Here is a 20,578-nt window from a genome sequence, read left to right as displayed (position 1 = left end):
CTTTGTTCTATTGACAGTGTCTCCTGCCTTACAGAAGCTTCTCAGCCTCAAGAGGTGCCATTTATTAATTGTTGACCTTAAGGCCTGGGCTGTTAGAGTTCTGTTCAGGAAGTTGTCTCCTCTGCCAATGTGTTCCAGGCTCTTCCCTACTTTTTCTTCTAACCAATTTAGTGTCTCTGGTTTTATGTTGAGATCTTTAATCCACTTGGACTTGAGTTTTGTGCATGTGACAAAGATGAGTCTAATTGCATTTTTCTACATGTAGACATCCAGTTGGACCAGCACCATTTGTTGAAGATGTTATCCTTTTTCCATTGAATAGATTTGGTTTCTTTGTCAAAAATAAAGTGACTCTATGTGTGTGGATTCATTTCTGGGTGTTTGATTCTATTCTATTGATGAACCAGAGTATTGCTGTGCCAGTGCCTTTGACCAAATTATCCCTATTTACAGATGATATGATAGTGTACATAAGTGACCCCCAAAATTCCACCAGAGAACTCCTTCAGCTGATAAACACCTTCAGCAAATTGGCTAGAGAAAAAATTAACTAAAAATGTCAGTCGCCTTCCTATATACAATGACAATCAAACAGAGGAAGAAATTAAGAAAACTACACTCTTCACAATAGCCACAAGCAATATAAAATATCTAGGAATAACTCTAACCAAGCAAGTGAAGTACTTGTTTGAGAAAAACTTTAAATCTCTGAAGAAAGAGATTGAAGAGGGCATCAGAAGATGGAAGAATCTCTGTTGTTCATGGATCGGGAGAATTAACAGAGTAAAAATGGCCATCTTACCAAAAGCAATTTACAGATTCAATGCAATCCCTACCAAAATACCTACACAATGTTTTTTAAAGACATGGAAAGATCAATTTTCAACTTCATATGGGATAACAAAAAACCCAGAATAGCTAAAACAATCTTATACAATAAAAGATCCTCAGAAGGAATCTCCATTCCTGATCTCAAGCTGTACTATAGAGCAATAGTAATCAAAACACTTATCTTCTTAATACCAATATTTTTATTTGTCTATAGGAAATGCCTCAAGTTTATGAACTATCTGATGGTTATCATTGGATTCCTCATGTACAACTATAAGGTTATGAAAATATCCTAAAGTACAGAATATTGGTAGTCCACATTTCTTTCCCTTAGACCAAATATCCATTACAATAATATTTATTATATAATTCTGCACATGCTCAATGAATTTCCATAGCTTTGAAAGTTCTTAAAGTGTAACTTCAATGTTTGTGTTACACTATCTATATTTAAGATGCTCAGTATGCAGCTGTGGCTAGTGATTACCATAGGTATAGGCTGTGACTATTGCCACAGAAATTTCCAATTGACAGCAGTGTACTAGGAAGGTTTATCTCCTTATGTTTTGTTCATTTTGTTGTTGTCTCAAATAGTATCTCTATGTAGATTTGTCTGTCCTGGAGTTTGCTATGGAGACTAAGCTGGCTTTAAACTCACAGAGATTATCCTGCCTTTGCCTCCCCAGTGCTAGGATTAAAGTGGGATTAAAGGCAGATACCACCATGCCTTAGAAATGAAGATTGGCATTATAATCTTGCATCGCATATTTAGTGGTCAGTTTGATGGGATTCAACAGGGAAACACAGTACTCAAGGTACAGTATTGGGGGAATTTTCACTGCAAGTAGAAGGAAGGGACAGAAAGAGATTTCCTTGGCTTGTGATATTTGTTACTGTTGCCACCCCTCAAGTATAATGCTTCATACTCATTTATAAGGACCTAGTAACACCTCATCATGTCTACCCGGGACTTAACCTAATTAAAGAAAAAGAGGACATGAATTTGACAAAGGGCAAGGTAAGTGAGGTACATGGAAGAGTTTGAACAGAGAAAAGAGAAGAAAGAAATAATTTAATTATATTATAGGCTCAAAAACTTACGAGAGAAATGAGATAAATGTGGTAATTGATCATTTTGAGCTTGTGATATTTAGCTAGTTGTCACCCCCAAGCGTACTAGTTAATACTCAGTTGTAAGGGCTATGTAACACCACTTCATCGTGCATACTCGGGACTTATTTCCAGTCCCTTAGAAACTGAGGCAAAGGCAGACACATGCATAGGGATCCAAGAATTGTCATTCACTGGATGAACTATTTCACAGGACTTAGATGTTAACATGATCTTAGCTGTAGGGTTGGCTCAGGCTATAAGTCTACCAAGACTAGTGGATATTTAAACAATAGTCATAAAAGGAAAAGTGCTAGGTCTGATGCAAGAGTTGATAGTACAGGATCATTAAACAAGGCTAAAAATAAGCAAAGATAACTTTGACTTCATGGTCCAGAACATTCCATCTTTTCACAATCATACATACACACACACACATACACACACACACACACTGATCATACTCAAAGATTCAGAAAAGGTAGTTGGTACAAACTCATAGCTTTGCCAAACTGAGGAAACATGGACCATTACCCAAAACTTGAACACATTATGCCAAACACATTTCAGCGTCTGCCATGAGATTAGGTTGGCAAATCTGTTCAGCACGAGCACTTTGGAACGGAGAGTGAAGCCATTTTAAGTGTAATGGAGTCAATGATGGTATTCTAATACTAATAAGGAGCTAATGAAGAATGACTTTGGTGCCAGCAACACTCTGCTTACCTTCAAGCCCAACTTCTTAACACTCTGATACACTGTAGACAGGCACTCACAGTTCCCACTGAGTTAGAGTGGAGATTTAAGAGTTTACGAAAGCTTCTCACCTAGAAATTGGTCTTCATCTCTGGGCCCAGTCCATATGTTTCTGTGGATAAAAATAAGCCCTCACATGATATTTGATGAGCTGAATGAAATGTGCAGCATTTCCATCTAGGTTTCTAAAATGTAAAGGAGGCATCTTTGTGACAGGCTTAGAATTTCTAAAGTAAAGATGTTGTCAAACTAACAGTGTGGTGTCTTGCTCCCTTTTTTATCACTTTAAGCCCTATATCACTTTGCCTCAGGAATAAACAGTTGTCATGATTCTTAAAGTCTTCTGTCCCCGCACACCTTTCTTCTTGATCTAGTGTTCGGTCATATGTCAATATTCACAGTAACTCATTACTAGCTTATATTGTGTGTTGCTCAAATATGTGCAACAGGCTTGCAAATCATGGGCGTTAAAACTGAATCGCTCTATGGACTGCCTCATCTGGAAGGTTCCTTAGCAACAGTCTAGGACAAACTATTATATTAAAGATGAAAAATGAGAACCCACACAGAGATGATAACTATATTAAGACTACAGTATATATTTCTGATAGTTAATGCTACAGAAACATTTTTTTCAGCAATGATCATTATCGTCTGTCGCACACTTCCTGTGCTCTGGTTGCTTTACTAATACTGAAGTAAGTAAACACAATTACATTGTACTATCGTCTCGATCTTTTTAACAAGGATTCAGGTCAGTGCTACAGCTGGCTCCATTTTGAAGAGAAGAAAATGTAATATAGAGGAGGCAAATGAGTGTTGAAAGCCACACGCTGGTGTTTTCCTGGGCTCCAGAATCCTAGTTCTCAACTGTCAAATTGTGTTGTCTGAACAGAATTTTCTTGGGGAAAAATGATTGCATGCCTAGAAAGACTGACTGAAACATGTTTTTTTTTTTAATCACCAGTGAAAATGCTCCTCAAGGCAGAACCAAAAGGCTGCATCTGTGTGTCACAGGTGTCCTTCACATCTTAGAGATAGTAACAGGGGAAAATAAAATAATAATTATCACTTTAAGTCACATCAAATAATAATTTTCCATTTTATCCTAACTTCACCAAAACTAGAATATAATATTGGTGTCAAAGACAGGTGTCTCTCGTTTGTTTTCTTAGCTAGGAAAAGTTATCCTGAGTTTCAATTTTCCTTTGTTTAAACAAAATACATTGCTGGAAGGGAAACACTCATATAAAATGCACTAACAATGCTTTTTAAAACATTCAACTATTTCCCCTCTGCTGAGTGGTTGTATATTGAGGGTTTGTATCTAAAAGAGGGACAACAAGTTATGCAGAAATTGATGTGGATTTTGATCTTTTTTCTTCTTCAAAGTCAGGTTCCCACTTACTTGCTCTGAAATCTAAATAATTCTCCAGTTATCAGAAAGAAGTCTCTGTGTTGTTTCAATTTGATGGCAATGTGCAAAGATATCAATAGACCACTTTGAACCCAACCAATATGTTTGCATTTCTCTCTCTAGAGGGCTTTCTTCTTTAACTCCCACCACTTGGGTAAAACTCATTGTCAACCAGAGAACAGTGGTGTTGCCAAAAGTAAGCTATTTGGGGTGTAGCCTGCCTGTCCATTTATCTATTGGATTGTACTGGACTCTTCTTTCTGTTTTAGGAAAAATAAGGAGAAATTATTGTGCTCCTTGGTGTAGTTTACCTCTGTGGTCTGAGCCAAGTTCAACAAAAACTCCAACTATGGAAAATCATGGGACTGATTCTTAACAGTCATCAGTGATCACCCAGTTTCTAAGTGTGGTTATAGTTACAATGAGGACCAGTATTTATACTTTATACCACACTATTCCCTAGAATCATTGAGATTTTGGGTTTTACTGTTGATGCCTTTACCATTACATTGCAACTTGTCATTGAAAGTAATCTTAATAAATGACATTTTTAGAGGTGAAAAAGCAGGCCCAATGATTTAAAAAATTATCAAAGGTCAACCTGAAATGCATGAAATAATACCAATCTTCAAAAATTTTTTACCACAGATGGCTCAGAGGGTAGAGGTAGCTGCCACTAAGGCTGGTGGCTTGTGTTGGGTCCCTAGGATGCACACAATAGAAGGGCATAAGAACTTCCACAAGTTTTCCTCTAATCTTTATGCATGTACCGTGGCATGTGCTTCTATATATGAACACTACCCCCCACACACACACAATAAAAAATGTAAAATGGCATAACATTTTCACCAAAAAGAAATCCCAACTTCCTAAATATAGATAAATTTTAATTGCATTTTAGGATTTTTCATACTAATTTCAGGAATGGGGAGTCCCCCCACCCCAAATCTACTACATGACCCAGCTGCACTACTCTTTGCCATATGCCCAAATATGGCCAAATAACTCAATATTCTATTTTACAGATACTTGCTCAACAATTGCTGCCCTATTACAATAGCCAGGAAATGGAAAGGACCTAAAGGTCCTTCAAAAGATGAATGAATAAAGGAAATGTTGTACATACACACCATGGAGTATTATTCATCTGTTAAAAAATGAAATAATGAAAGTTGCAGATAAATTGGTATCCCTAGAAAAGCTTATATTGAGTGAGCAAACCAGACCCAGAAATGCCATAAATAATTCTTATCTGTGCTTCCTAGTTTCAAATCCTCAGGTGTAAGTATATAATATGAGTAACCACAGAAATGAGTAATGCATACAGGGACCATAGATGGTGGGGATGGTTAAGGAAACAAATGGCACCATGCAGCTGCTATGAAAAAGGAAACAGAATAACGGGGAAGGAACTCCAATTGGGGAGAAGGATGGCAGGTCAATACAGAAGGAGAAGGAGGGACAAATAATTGGTTGTTTGATAAAGTCTTAATAATTAAGTTATTTTATATTTACCTAAAATTACACATATCTGTGTGTCTATGGAGATATATATTAAATGGAAGTTAAGCCACTTGGGTTGACAGTGTTCCCCACAAGAATCACAGACTAATGAAACCCCCGGTACCAGACACAAAAGGCCTTTTGTAGGGCTGGTCATGGTAATCCAAGAGATTCGTCAAACAACATAGATTATTATCGATGTAGCCCTTGGTTGACTTCAAAGGTCGTAGGTGGGACTCTGTTGCTGAAGACACTACACATTTAGGATACACAATGAGCAGAGCTAGATCTGACTGGAAACCCCCTTCCCAGCAGTCTAGCTCCCATGGTTCCAGAATATACTATGCAAGCTACCAAGGAAGGGAAGCAATTAAACAGTTCTACCCCAATGCAACATTTACATGCCATGGTAGTTGGCATATCATTATGGCAAAGTACTCAAAGAGGTGCAGTAAGTGGCGCTTATATGTTATAGGAATAATAAGGAAAAAATGGTAGATTATTGAATCTACTCTTACAGATCTTTGCATATTGATGCAATATTAAGATTATATTTATCTGATTATACTGGTATATATTTTTGTATATTGACATAAAATTAAGTTATATTTTGGTTACAACATGCTATGTAGAATTCTTTCTAAGGTATAGTATCTATATAATTCTTAATTATGCAATATGAAGTTCTTGTCCTTTTGAAAGCTACTATTACAAACTGGTCAGTATAGTTAAGAAATGCATATTAAGTCAGTTAATCAAACTTGTGGTTTGGTTAGATGCTAGTTTAGTTAATCACAGGTGTTTTCTAAGTTAATCAGATAGTAAATAGCTAAAGATGATCAGCATTTGCCTGTTCAGATATACTGAGATAGACAGACTGTCTTCAAAAACCTCAGAGTTCTAAAGCATATGGTATTTAAACATGTTTAATTAATTTAAGACCTTTCTGACAATGAGACATGTCAGCTCCTGGGAGAACCCTCATACAATTTCAAAGAAGATGATGAGCATTAAAGAACATTCTTTTGGAATTTGCTTCATTTTTGGCAAGAAAATATCCTTGCTTCAACTGCAGACAGAATACTGTCCAAAGTGACAAACTTGACTCAGGATAATTAACTGTTGAGCCTTGCAAGGACATAGTAGGCAAGTCCTTCATAATTCATGCTTCACAGAAAAGTCTGTCAGATATTCTGAGCCAGAAGGCTGAAGATGATGCTCCAACATTATAGAGAAATTTGGGGTGACTGTCCGGACAACCAAGTATCTCTCATTTCTATAGTTTTGGAAGCTTCTTGCTATGTACTTCCTGTTTATTGAGATAATATTTCTCCTTCTCAAGTCTCTGATGAGCTTGAAAAATTAGATAGTTATGGGCTTACAATTACACTTAGTTGTAGGCTCAATTTTCTTAACCAATATATTTTATTATTATAAACTTATTAACCGAGCATATGTCACTTACAACCTGACTAACCAAAACAATAGGAAAAGAGGATTAATGAACACAATAACAAAACTGTAAGGATATCAGTTCTGAGGAACGATTGTCCTGGTGTAATCAGCAGGATTTCTTCTGCTGGAACCTGGAGTAACCAGAACCCAGGACCTCAGCAGGAGCCCAGAGCCCCGAAGCCTTCTCTGGAGTGATATTCTCTCTCTCTCTCTATCTCTCTCTCTCTCTCTCTCTCTCTCTCTCTCTCTCTCTCTCTCTCTCTCTCCCCTCTGAGAAAACAGCCAAAACTATCTCCAAAAGCCCCGCCCCAGTTCTGGGCTCATTTATATATCTCCTCCCAGAGTCTGTTCACAGGATCTTTTCAGTTGGCAACAATCAAACTCCCTCAGGAGGTGGTTGGTCTTTTAGTAGATTAACCTCACCTGTTCTCTCACAAGACCGTTCCTATCCCACACTTGGGATCATAAAAAACAGGTTTATCTCTCCTTCACTTAGTTGTTTAGAGTTTAAAAGAATTTTAAGGTCTAAAAAGGTCTTTTTAGGTTGATAAATGCAAGTTATGATAGAAAGTGATTTTGGTATAGCACTTTGGATTCACCAAGATAGGATAGATGGTAGAATATTTTAACCAAGGTTGACAAAGCCAAAGAACTGGACATTGTGAATGCAATTCTTACCATATAGTATATAGTTTACTGATGTTGAAGAAAAAGTCTTTTATCTACCAAAAGGGGGGGATATTGCAGAAGATTTGATCCCATTGTGAACCCCAAGACTATGAACTGTAAAAACCTATTTCTCGTTGTGGAGTATCTCCTAACACACACCTTTAACCCAAGAACTTTCTGTTTATTGTAAATAGGTGGTTATGGTGTGACTCGCTGCAAGCACAACAGCTTGCGCTGAGCAAAAAAGCAGCTAACAGGAAGTAAACAGAAAGGAGGGCCATTGAAAGAAGTGGATTTAAAACAGAGTGGAGAAGAAGAGGGGCTTTTGGATTTTTCCTTCTGGGATGTGAGCTGAGTAGGAAGATCAGCTGGGTGCTTTCTCTGCCTCTCTGAGCTAGCAAGTTTTTACCCCAGTATCAGGCTCCTAAATCTTTATTGGTAAAGTCAAATTATTGAGGGATTTTTGTTTCTTATAACAACAATATGTTGGTGTCAACCAATAGCTGTCTAATTGGACTTAAGGCCAGATGGAAACCTAGCCAGCTTCCTGGGCGTAGTGAAGCAATGGTCGTTTGAAAAGAATCTACTACCAGTGCTTTGCTAGGTCAGCATAATTCCTCACTAGACTCTCAATCTTATCATTATACCTAGAATTAAGGGTGGTTATTGGCTCCCATCAAAGAAGCCTCTCTCTACAGAAAGTAGAGATTATCACATAAAACTACAACTGGACACCATACACAGCTCAACACATCTTAGGGAACCCAGCCCCAAGAAATAGATTACATCACAGCCATTCCTTCTAGAGCTCTAGGAACGTTGCAGAAGAGGAGGTGGAAATATTATGAGAGCTAGAATGCCAGGAAGTCTGCTGTGAAACAGTATCTCCTAGATACAGCTACACACACACACACACACACACACACACACACACACACACACACACATTAAAAATCTTAGAACAATAGCAATATCATTATTCTGACATGAAAGGGGAGCAATTGCAAGGGATCCCTTCCTTACAGAAAGAACTACAGCCAACTACTGATTACTGAGGGAAGAAGAACTAGCCTCTCCCTGGGATGAGCCCTTTTATTGATGGTCTAATTCACTGTAGTCAGTCTTGAGAGCATATATACACAAACTAACCCAAACAAAAAATTGGGACTCAACTGGGCTGTGCTCACCCCTACCTGGCTGGCCAGGCACCTGCCATGCTCGCCTCTTGCTGGGGGCTGTATCGTGGCCAGTATTACCACGGAGGACCATTCAGATGTCTGTGATCTGTGCTGTAGCCCGAAGCCATGTTGGGCCATGCTGCTGCCATGGGTCATACTGATCTGAGTGGCCTGCGCCACCAACTGAGGCTGTGGTGGTGTCCAGGTCCGTGCTGCCACTGAGGGCCATGTCTGGGGCTGTGGCCCTGCTGCAGCCTAGGTCTGTGTTCCTGCTGACTGTGAAGAGCACCGAGGCTGCTTCTGCTGTGATTCCGATGACTGCAGACCCATAGTTGAGAGAGAGGGACATGAAAGGCATCTGCAAGAACCTCTAATCCCATCTGAACTCCCTCTCCCTCCCCCCCCCCCCAGCTCCAAGAAAAACTACCAGCTTAGACAGGAAGCCAGCAAAGAGAACTCTTAAGAAGTGTTGTGGGATGCTGAAGCGTGGTTCTCCATGGCTGATGGCCTCTGGCAGGGGTGAGGGAGGGGTAGAATTCAGCTTTACTTAACCACTGATAGTTTGCCCATGGTCAAGTGAGTATATAGATAAGACAGATTGGACTTTTAAAAATTCTTATTTTTATTTTTACTATTTTGGGGGGAGGAGCAGATATGGAAGGTCTGGGAATTGAGTGTGATCTGAATGCAAGCTGTGAAGCTTCCAGAGAGCCAAAACAATAAAAATGTTAGATTATTCTACAGGTCTCTGAGGCTTTGAAGACCTCATCTAACTATTTTACATTATCTATCTAGAGGATCACATCTATCTATTAAGCCTAGCATGTATATTCTTGTGATAAAAATTGGCTGGTAGTTGACATGAGATGATTTGATCACTAACAATTAGCTTGTATGACGTAACTATCCTAAACAGCCTACAACAGGATCACCAAGATAGGAAAGATGTTGTCTACAAGGTTGCCAAATACAATTAGCCAAAACACCATGAATGTAGCATTCATCTAATCCCTGATTGTTTCATGTTTCTTCTTGCTGTATGTAATTTTTTATGTACGTGTAATGATATAAATGTATGTGCCAAACAATTAAAATCTTTAGGAAAAAAATGTTACAATAAAAAGGGGACTCAGTATGCTGTATTTTTGTATATTTATGCATGCACACATATGTTTGTGTATGTATGTATTTATGTAACAATACAATCAAATAAAACAAGGCTATGAACTTGAGAGTAGGGAAAGAGAGGGCTTTGAGGGAAGGGGCTGGCTTGAGGAAAGGGAGAAGGGAAGTAATGCAATTCAATTTAAATTAAAAATCAAAAAGAACTTCATTGTACTCGACAATTTCTTTTTGGATATATGTAATTTAAGAATTTATAACTTCATATGTTATGTTTAAATTGTACTACCAATTTGAGGGAGGTGTTTGTTCTGTTGGTTTTTTAAAAAAGCATCTTATTCTGTATCCCAAATTGGCCTGAAACCTTACATGGAGCCAAGGCTGGCCTAGGATTTATGGCAATCCTGGCAATCCTCCTGCTTCAGCCTCTTGAGTACTAGGATTGCAGCTGTGAGCCACCACCCACCCCCGTGTCTACCTTGTAGGCTTATATATTCGATGGAGAATCACTAATGTGCAGAAATGATTCTTTATTGTTTATGTTTGCAATCTAAGATGTGTTTTTTTAAAATCAGAGAGATCACCAAGAATATTGTGTCGAGAAACTATGTATTTATTTGTTTGTTTTGCAGAGGTTGTCTTTACTCTCACATCTATGGTTTAAGATCAGACAGATCAAAAGAGAGTTTTGTGTACTGAGTGAAGGATGTGTTATTGTTCCTGGAGATCAGTCATTCTCAACCTGTGGATTCCAACCCCAGGGTCACATATAAGATATCTTGCACATCATATATTTACATTTCGATTCATAACAATAGCAACATTTCCTTTATGAAGTAGCCACAAAGTAATTTTATGGTTGAGGGTCACCACCACATGAGGAACTATATCAAAGGGTCATAGCATTAGGAAAGTTGAGAACTATTGCTTTAGAGGCAGTATGCAAAGACAAGGACTGCCAATCTCAAAACAGTTTGTGCTGTATTTCCTCATCAGGCCACGCTTTGCACTCTACTAGGAATGTGCGATGGCTATTTTCGCTTGCCAACTTGACTATATCTGGAATGAACTACAGTACAGAAATGGAGAGCACACCTGTGACCCAGATCTTGAGGCAGGAAGACAACATGCCTTTGATGGGATATTCAATCTGGTAGACACAAGCTTTTGATCCAGATCTTGATATGGTGTTATATAAAAACGGTCTATTATTAACTATTTATTAATTACATATGATTATTTCGGTAGTTACATTTAATCCGCTACCATATCAATGACATACACAGTCACCTGTTAGACTTCTAATATGGAGCTGGGCAGAAATTACCCCGCTAAGCTATCTTTTACCTCCCTTCCCCACAGCCCATGTCAATTGCTTTAATAATTCCTAGCTGGGCTACTTCCCACTTATTAACCCATGTTTATCATCTAGGCTCTTTCTCTCTATCACCGAACCTCGGAGTAAACTCCTCCTGGCCACTTGGTTTTTCTTTACCTAACCCATGGTGGTCTCAGGTCTCTGCTCCCATCCTCTCTCTACCTTCTCCCCGCCCCCCCCCCGCCCACCCCAATCCACCCCACCCACCCCATCCCACCCCCACCCACCCCATCCTACCCCTACCCCTGCCCACCCCGTCCTCCCCCCACCCACCGCATCCCACCCCTACCCCCACCCACCGCATCCCACCCCTTTCCCCACTCACCCCATGCCACCCCTACCCCTCCCACTCCGTCCCATCCCTACCCCCAAGCCCCGCCTCGTTCCCCGTGATCCTTCTCTCCTCCAAGACCAAGAACCTTGGCCCCGCCTACCTGTCTTCTGCCCTGCCCAGGTGTAGGCATTTATTCAGCCAGCCAGGGATAATTTGGAGGCAAGGTCACACAGTATCATTTTGGAAAAAGGAGGGTTTGCTTGTAGAACAGTAAGAATTTGGGGCAGCAATTAACATCTGAATACATGGTGGCTCTAGGTCAACCCCCACAAAGTGGGGTGACTCATGCTCTTCATCGGGATTGATACACATCTTTAATCCAAATCTTGAGACGTACCTTTTTTTCTGGGCCATATCTTCTGCTGGAGGCCTATAAAGGGCAATAGAAGAAGGAAGGGCTTGCTCCTTCTCCACCGGCTTGCACTTTCGTTGCCAGCGTGCCCACCGGAGGCCACCGCTTCAGGATCCCAGCTCATACAGAAGACCAGCTGACACACTATCCTGGTGGCGCTGAGCAACTACTATATTCTTGGACTTTCCGTTCACAGCCAGCCATTGTTGACTGCAGCCTCTAAGTCATTCCAATAAATTCCCTTTATGTATATTCATTCGATAAGTTTTGTGACTTTCGAGAACCATGACAAAAACGGATAGATTGGGATTAAATTTTGATTTTTTTTTACTTCCGTAGAAAAATTCCCGCTTAGCAATAGAGTGGGTTTTATCATTTGTGTGATCCGTACTTTTTCTTGAATTTTTTTAAATCAAGTTCCTATCCACAATCAATGTTTCTATGTAATTATAGTCTTTAGGAAAATAGTAATTCTTATTTAACATAAGAGTGACCATCTTCATTGGAAAAATAAACATGCTGTGTAAGGACATTAGTTCATTAGTTTGTGGAGAACATTGTCCCAAAGGTGGCAGGAAATCAATTACTTTGTGAGCACACCAATTTGTACAGTGATTAGGCTGCTGTAATGGACCGCGGTATTCATTTTTCTATGGGATTGATATTAGCTCAAAACAAGAAAGCTTCCTATTGAGTAAAAATCTTGTTATAGATCTAATCTTCTTTCTAGCCTTTAAGGAAGCTAACACTTGTTAAAGTAGCCTTGAGTCTTTCATTTTTTATGTTCCACGCTTATTTCTATGCCTTTTTCTGTCTTCTTTAAAATGAATGTAGAGGAAAAATTTTACTCTTATTCTTCCTGAGTTAAGTTTTATAGAAGATATGAATCCCTGACGTTCAGTTCTAACTATGCATATCCCAAATGAGCTGTCTCAGGCATTACTGTTAGTTGCAAATGAGAAAACCCGGGAACGGAGGTGGCAAGGAGGAGGGTAATTTGCTGACATGAAAACAAAAATATCCAGCTGGGCAGTGAATTTCAGATGTTTCCAGCAAGGATTCTGGGCCTCATTTCTCTAGTTTATTCAACATGTGCTGCTACATGTTGGCGTCATTCTGAGGAGGGCCACCTTCATGGCTTTGTTGTGATACTCACTACCAGTGTCCCCTGTGATTCCTCACTCACTCAGGCGAGTTGTGGGTTCAGAGTGGTCTGGAAGGGAACACCGGTAAACCGAGACTATTTTCCTCACAGGCAGTCAGCTGATAGTTCTGACTTCCACATTTTAGGTATCGCAGCCCGTCTTCACCACGCATGGTACGCATACATGTTTGCTCCATTAGACAGACAGAATAGGCCAAAAGAAAAACATGGTCTTCCTCTTTAAAAAAATATTTTATTAATTTATTCATATTACATCTCTTTTTAATTTTTATTTTTTTAATTAATTTATTCATATTACATCTCAGTTGTTAGCCCATCCCATGTATCCTCCCATTCCTCCCTTCCTCCCACTTCCCCCCTACTCCCCTCCCCTCCCCTATGTCTGTGTCTGAGGGGGACTTCCTCCCCCTGAATATGCTCATACGGTATCAAGTCTCTCCTTGGTGACCTATTATCTTTCCTCTGAGTGCCACCAGGCATCTCCATCCAAGGGACATGTTCAAATACGGGGCACCAGAGTTTGTGTGGAAGTTAGATCTCCTTCTCCACTCACCAGTGGAGAATGTCCTGTTCATCATATTACATCTCAATGGTTATCCCATCCCTTCTATCCTCCCATTCTTCCCTCCCTCCCATTTTCCCCTTACTCCCCTCCCCTATGACTGTGACTGAGGGGGACCTCCTCCCCCTGTATATGCTCATAGGGTATCAAGTCTCTTCTTGGTAGTGATAATGGTCTTACTTTTTAAAAAGGAGCATGTGTTCAATAAAGCACAGCATAGCTAAGAGAGCACAAGGTGTGAAGCAGCAAGGTGCTTCATCCAGGATGGCAGAGACAAGAGAAAGTACAACTTACTTAATCTCTTTAAGTTTAGAAGAATAATGGTCATTTAACCTGGGCCTGGAGACATGACTAACTGGTGAAAGCACTTTCTGGGCAAGCAAAAGGACCCTAGCTCAGACCCACGTGACCTGTGTGAATGCCAAGGGGTCATGATAGCCCTCCTATACTTCAAGTTTTAGAAAAGGGAGGTAGAGGAATCCCAAAGCAAAATGGCCAGTTAGATTAGCTTTACAGGCCACCTATTGTTTTGATTGAGAGATTTTGCCTCAAAGAAAAAGGTATCCACCTTGGCCCTCCATACATATGTGTGTCCACACATGCAAACATACATGTAAACAGTCACCATATATATAGACATGGAAATATTAATTTAAGTGACTCTCTATAAAAGTTGTTATCAAAAGCATCAAAGAAATAGCTTATACTTATTATATATAAATATGTTAAAATCTAAGAAGCGCTATATAGATTTCAAAATTAATTGGGAGTTATGTGTTATTATTACAAACTGAACGTTCATAAAGGCAGTCTTCCGCCATCTAGAAGTATCTAGCCCATGTTTGTATAATAATAACCTTATCTAATAAAACAACATGAGAATAATAACAATAATGTAGTAATTTGGGGAAATATCTGTGATTTGTAATAAATGTACTAAAACCAAGAAAGAGGTCTTGGCAAGATGGCTTAGCTTGTAAAGGTGTGTGCTTCCAAGACCGAAGAACTGGATTTGATTCCTGTAATCCCAATGGTAGGAGAGAACTAACTCCAGCAAACTGTCCTCCTATCTCCATGTGCACATGGTGGCATGTGCACATGCACATCAAATAGATGTAAAAAGGGAATAAATAAATAATAATAGGTAAGACAGTTTTAAAAATGGAGAAAAAATTAAGTGTCTGAATCTGGGCCAATAATCTACCAACAAAATATTTAATATATCCTAATATATCCACCATGCTATTGGTACATCTATCCATTGTTTCACTGAACTTTGCAGTTTGGATTCTTAAAAGTGTTTGTCCCTTTGGGGAATCATCCCCCAACTCTTAAACGACACCAAAGAGACATGGGATGAGCTTTAATGCTGCATTTGCTAGAAGGCATTTATACCATTTAGCAAAAATATCCCCATGTCTCCTCATTCTCAGTGTGGCTAGGGGATCTACACTATTGAAGGAGTTCTTATAAACCTCCACCAGAAGAAATAAAAATCTCTTCTGCTTTAAGTGCTCTGTAGTCCTATAAAAAAACCAATGACACTCATCATAGGAAACATGGCGCCTTAGGCACATGTGCTTTTACTCTCACACATCTCTCTGTAACTAAATGCAATTAGTTGTCACATGGCCCTGACTGATGGCCACTTACCAACAGTAAAATCCGTGCCAGGATGTGCATAGGCGGCACACTTCCATATGATTTCCGCTGAGTTGGGTGGGAGGAAGAGCCTCAGCTGTGCAGCTCCCAGCAAAGTATCTTCTGAGAACGGCCATCGACAGCCCGCAAATTCCAGCTACAAATCCTGCAAACGGTACCATTGGGAAACAGCACTTTAACTGATGGTCTGGTATTTCCAAAAGATAATGTCACCATGACATTTTCAGTCTTTTAATATCGTTTTATTGAGTCCCTGAGGTACCATCCCAGAGCTGGGTCCCCTTGAGCTGGGAGAGCTGCAGCGAGTGCTGCTGATGGCCATGTTCTCTGGTACCTAACAGACTGGGCCTTCAGTATAAACCCCAGGCTCTTAGAGGGAGGCCCTCTTGCTGCCTATGCCTCTACGAGAGAAATGAAGCTTGCCGTAAATTAAGGAAATGTTCTCTCAGTCATGGGGCCTGCAACAGAGGGATGTTTACAATTTCCAGCTCTCAGCTGAGCGGTCAGGCTCATCTTATGTCATTCTAGATGAACAAAAGGCAGCATGGTTTCCATGTCTACTTCTCCCCTACAGACTCATCTGGTGATTCTTGGTCAGAAGAGTGTGTGTGTGTGTGTGTGTGTGTGTGTGTGTGTGTGTGTGTGTGTGTATGCATGCACGCTACCTAAAAATACATGTATAAGGTACCTAATTTATCATATAGAGAACTGTGTTCCACAATGGCAGTCACCTGAAATGAGGAAAGAACATTCACAGTAATGGTAAACAGTTTTAATTGGTTGTTTTCTTCCATAATTCATTTCAGTGATTATAATTCCTGGCTAGTGTCTTGTAATCTCAGCCTCAGAATCATCTTTCAGTTGTAGCTTCATGTACATTGCTTTGTTTGATAATGCATTTGGGTTCTTCAGAGAAATACAACCAAACGGAGTGTGTGCACACGCTGGGGAATCAAGAACTGAGATTGCAGAGGAAATACAGCATAGTTTTGTTTGTTTGTTTGTTTTTCGTTTTTATTTTGAGAGTTTTCTCTTTTTTTCCCCCAGGAGCCTGATCTTTTTGGTCTGTTCAAGGTCTTCAGCTCTTTGGATGAATCTGGCAAGACAATCGGCTCTCCCCAAAAGTTTGCCTAGTGCTAACTCACCCAACCAACTGCTAAGATGACCATAAAACTAAATATCACAGATGTAGAGACATCTGCTCATACATGAAAGCATATAAACATACCTTTGTACTCTCTCTTTTTTCCTCCTGTCCTTACCAAACCCACCAGATGCCAAATCCCTGCCCAAATGATAAAGAATGATTTATGGGATTTTATGAGATCTCTATGCAAATCTGTCTTCTCACTTATACCACACATTTGTCTTATTAGGCTTAAGGACGAGTGAGGTACTAGATATATACCATAGTCTACCACATAGCAAACGCTCACCAAGTGGAATCTATAATCTAGTCATTCACTTATGTACCCTAAGTACCTTAAGTCTTACCCTTCCCACCTCTGCTGCTACCACCCTGTTCTATTTCAAAAGCTTCCTAAATTATTTCTTGACTTAATTCTGGAAATAGTCCAGGAAATCCTGACTAACAGTTTGATATGCAAGTTAGATGTGCACACACACACAACAGAAGAAGCGTCTCAGTTAGGGTGGTGGATGGAATGAAGAGACTGTCCTCCATAGGCTCTGATATTGGAACACTTGGTCCCCAGTTGGCGATGCTATCTGAGGAGGAGTTGCAACGTCGCTGGAGGAAGTAATGCCACTGTGAGCACGCTTTGAAAGCTCAGAACCCTGTACCACTTCCTGTTCACTCGCTGCTTCATGTTTGTGGTTAAGATGTGATCTTTAGACTTCCTGCTCCTATTACCATGCCTGTGGATTGCTGTGATGCCTCTCCACCATAACAGACTCTTATCCCTTGGGAACAATCAGCCTCAAAGAAAATCTCTCTTCAATGAGTTGCTTCTTGTTGTAGGGTTCTTTATCAGAGCAACATAAACATAACTAATACCACAAAAGATAGTAAAGCAAAGCAAAGAAAATACCAAATATCAGAAGCTTTCAGGAAGTAAATGTAGTTCTCTGTATTTGGGGGAAAATGTTATTTCTCCTCTTTTTTCTTTTCTTTTCTTATTTTAAAATTATTTTACTTTTGTACATATATATTTATATTATTACACATATATACAATAGATTACCTATGGCAAGAAGAATTGTGACACAATCAGAAATTATATAAATGTTACATTCTTAATGTTTTGGCTATTTGTATTTGACAGCCTTGAAAAAGACATCTTTCCGTTCTTGGTGCATCTGAATTTCTGAACTTAAATCAATCTCCATCACATATTATCATTATCAACTTAGAACACCTACCTAGACCTAAAAACATCTTAACCCCTAAACAATTAAGCCTCATTGTAAAACTAAGCTACCTGGTCTTCAATTCCCTCAGAGACTTGAGAAGGAGTAAACTTGATTATTTGAGTATTTCTCCTCTTTTCAACAGCGTGAAAAGGCTTTTGATGAGAAGTCTTGACACAGTGACCATGAAAAGTGTTATTTCTTTCTCCTTTGGTGTCTGCTAAGAACAGAAGGTATGCACTGACTTCCAACAGGAAGTGTGACAGCTACAAGCAAAGAGTGTACTGGGTCCCACACTGTTCCACTATCTAAATCATGTGGTGCCGTTTGAAAAACAAGTATTTGTTTTTGAATCAGTATCAGAGCTAGGAGGATATCAAGATTGGGTGTCTCTTATCAAATACTCGTACTTTATAGTTTTATCTAAGTAATATTTGATTCTTCATGGAAAATCATTATATTCTTCAGTGAATGAAATAAATACACTAAGGGTTACTGATCCAAAATTTGCATTAACATACTGGTGTAGGAAAACACAGGACTGACTCAAATAGAGACTGAAATCCACGAAAGTAAGAAAGGCTTCACAGGGCCCTTGTGGGAGCTACAAAAAGAAGAGCCGAGTCTGGAGGCAATGCCTTTGCTGTACAAAGCCAAGTTAACAATGTTTTTGATAATTTCTGGTTTTCCCCTGAAGTATTATATTTGTTTGGGTCTTTCAGAAGCCTAACCTCTCAGAGAAAACAGACAGAAAATAGATTTTTGCTACTTTTTTATGCTGTTAATAAGCTGCTTTCATATGACAATGAGCTAGGGTTTTTTTTTCTTTCCCAACTTCTTTTGAAGCAGTTGAAGTTTAAGATGTCTTTGCCCTCCATAAAAGAACTGGCTTTTGACTAAAGCAATGATTTTGATGCTAAAAAGATTTTTTTTAAGGGAGAGGACTTAAAAGAAGAAAGATTTGTATCTATAGAAAAAAATGTTATTTTAAAAGCAGACAGGAAAGAGGGAGGTTTCTCCCTGGGGCTGGGGTCAGAAGGGGGGGAGAGGTACACAGCTGTGCTGCCCATAGGAGAAGAGACTGACTTCAAACCACAAGTCTATCTAGGCATCCTCGGAAGCCTGATGTACCCAAAGCCACAGACCACACCTGGGGACACTGCTCAGATGCCTACCAAGGAGGGAGCTGGGCACTATCTGTCTGCCAAGATGGCTGCATGTCTGGAATTCTACATGTCACAGGACACTCTCTGAGGAGCCATTTTCCCTCATATACCTCTGGAAATCCATTCAGCAACATATAAAAACAACTAGGAGCAACTATATAAGTTCTTTGAGCTAGGATGCCAGTTAATGATGTCGCCCTCAAATAACTTATTTTGGAAACTTCTATGTTCCCTTATAAATCACTATAAATTGTATAACAAAATAGGCCGAGCAGCATTCTGCACAAACTGAGAATGTCATTATATATCAAAGGAAAAATGTCAGTAATTATGCTTTTTAACCCCTAAATGTTGCAACATTTACTATTCCATTTTAAAAGGGGGCATCACACTTTTAGTGTTTAGACATATTTTTGTTATAGAAAGCAAGATGGACTCTTCAATAACCCCATTGAGAAAGTCCTACTTTCAAGCTTTCACGAAGCCTCAACCGGAGGAGGCTCACCTGGACTGTTAAAGATTGTGAATAAGCATGACTGTTTTGATGGATTCCAAGAAAGGTAACTTGGGGGGACTCACCTTAAGAATGTAGGAAAGCCAGATCTCCTGGCTGCATGGGTGTGTTTCACGTGCAGCCGGCTTCCCTCCCAGCCCTATAGAGGCTGCCTCAGACCAGCTCCTATTGGACTGTCGGTGGCACTAGCCTTCCTCTCATGACATCGAGATGTGTCCATGAGCCAATCCTCTTCCCTTCGCCTTGCTTTTCTTGCTTCTTTGAGAACGTCATTTCATTAGCATTCTTGGTGCATCCAAATGGCACATGAAGGCCCAGGTCCAATACTCAGCTCTGAGAACGAAGACCTACCTGGGCGAGGGGGAGAAAAACCCCCTTGCGAGTGACTGTGCGGTATTGACATGGACACAGCCATGCCAAAGACATCAAGAATTCAGACCTGTGGGAAACCGGCACAGCTGTTAGCCATATGGTTCAGGCCCAAGAGAAATGGCAAAGCTTTCCTCGGGAGTCCCAGAATGGGTGTTTAGAGATGATTCACTAGTGTGTACATAGACTAGCAACTGTTACTGCTTTCCAGATACTTGCAGCCTAGATGTCCTCCCTACAGAGACTGCCTGTGGCAACTAGCTAACCTCCTGCACTGCACCTGATCAATCGCACTGAGGTTCCAGGTTGCTGTGGGTAACGGTAGCTAACCCCACCTGACAGCTCCCCCGTCCCTATGTCTGTGCGTCTGTCCTTTATTCATTCTCTTACTACCCCTAGTTAGGGTTCCTGGACCCAAACCATGCAGGTTGCCGCAACCTGGCAGCATTTATATTTACTCTCCATGCCTGCATTGCCTACACACACACACACCTTGTTCTTACGAAAGCCATGAAAAAGTTAGCATCTTCTCCATTTCTGATGAATAACAAACTCAAGATGAAGAATTCCAGGAAGTAGCCATGGTGACAAACTTCAGTCATTCTAGTGGCAACTTTGGAAGGACGAGACAGTGGTCACTCTGGGCCTTGAGTCCTTGTATTAAA

The 20,578-nt window shown here is 40.0% G+C and overlaps 1 protein-coding gene across 1 annotated transcript in view; it reads left to right on the top strand.

Annotated features, from left to right (window-relative positions):
• The window catches only part of LOC311580253 (uncharacterized protein), a 71,299-nt gene extending 54,544 nt beyond the window's left edge, over window positions 1-16,755 (top strand). Inside the window, exon 4 of the mRNA XM_084751666.1 lies at window positions 16,542-16,755. Within this exon, the coding sequence (XP_084607792.1) occupies window positions 16,542-16,628 (87 nt within the window). The 3' untranslated portion in view covers window positions 16,629-16,755. The remainder of the gene's footprint in view (window positions 1-16,541) is intronic.
• The last annotated feature ends 3,823 nt before the right edge of the window (window positions 16,756-20,578 follow it).

Source organism: Acomys minous (genome assembly GCF_964271855.1).
Source record: "Acomys minous genome assembly, chromosome: 13".
Taxonomy (NCBI): domain Eukaryota; kingdom Metazoa; phylum Chordata; class Mammalia; order Rodentia; family Muridae; genus Acomys; species Acomys minous.
This window is presented reverse-complemented; position numbering and strand designations above follow the sequence as displayed.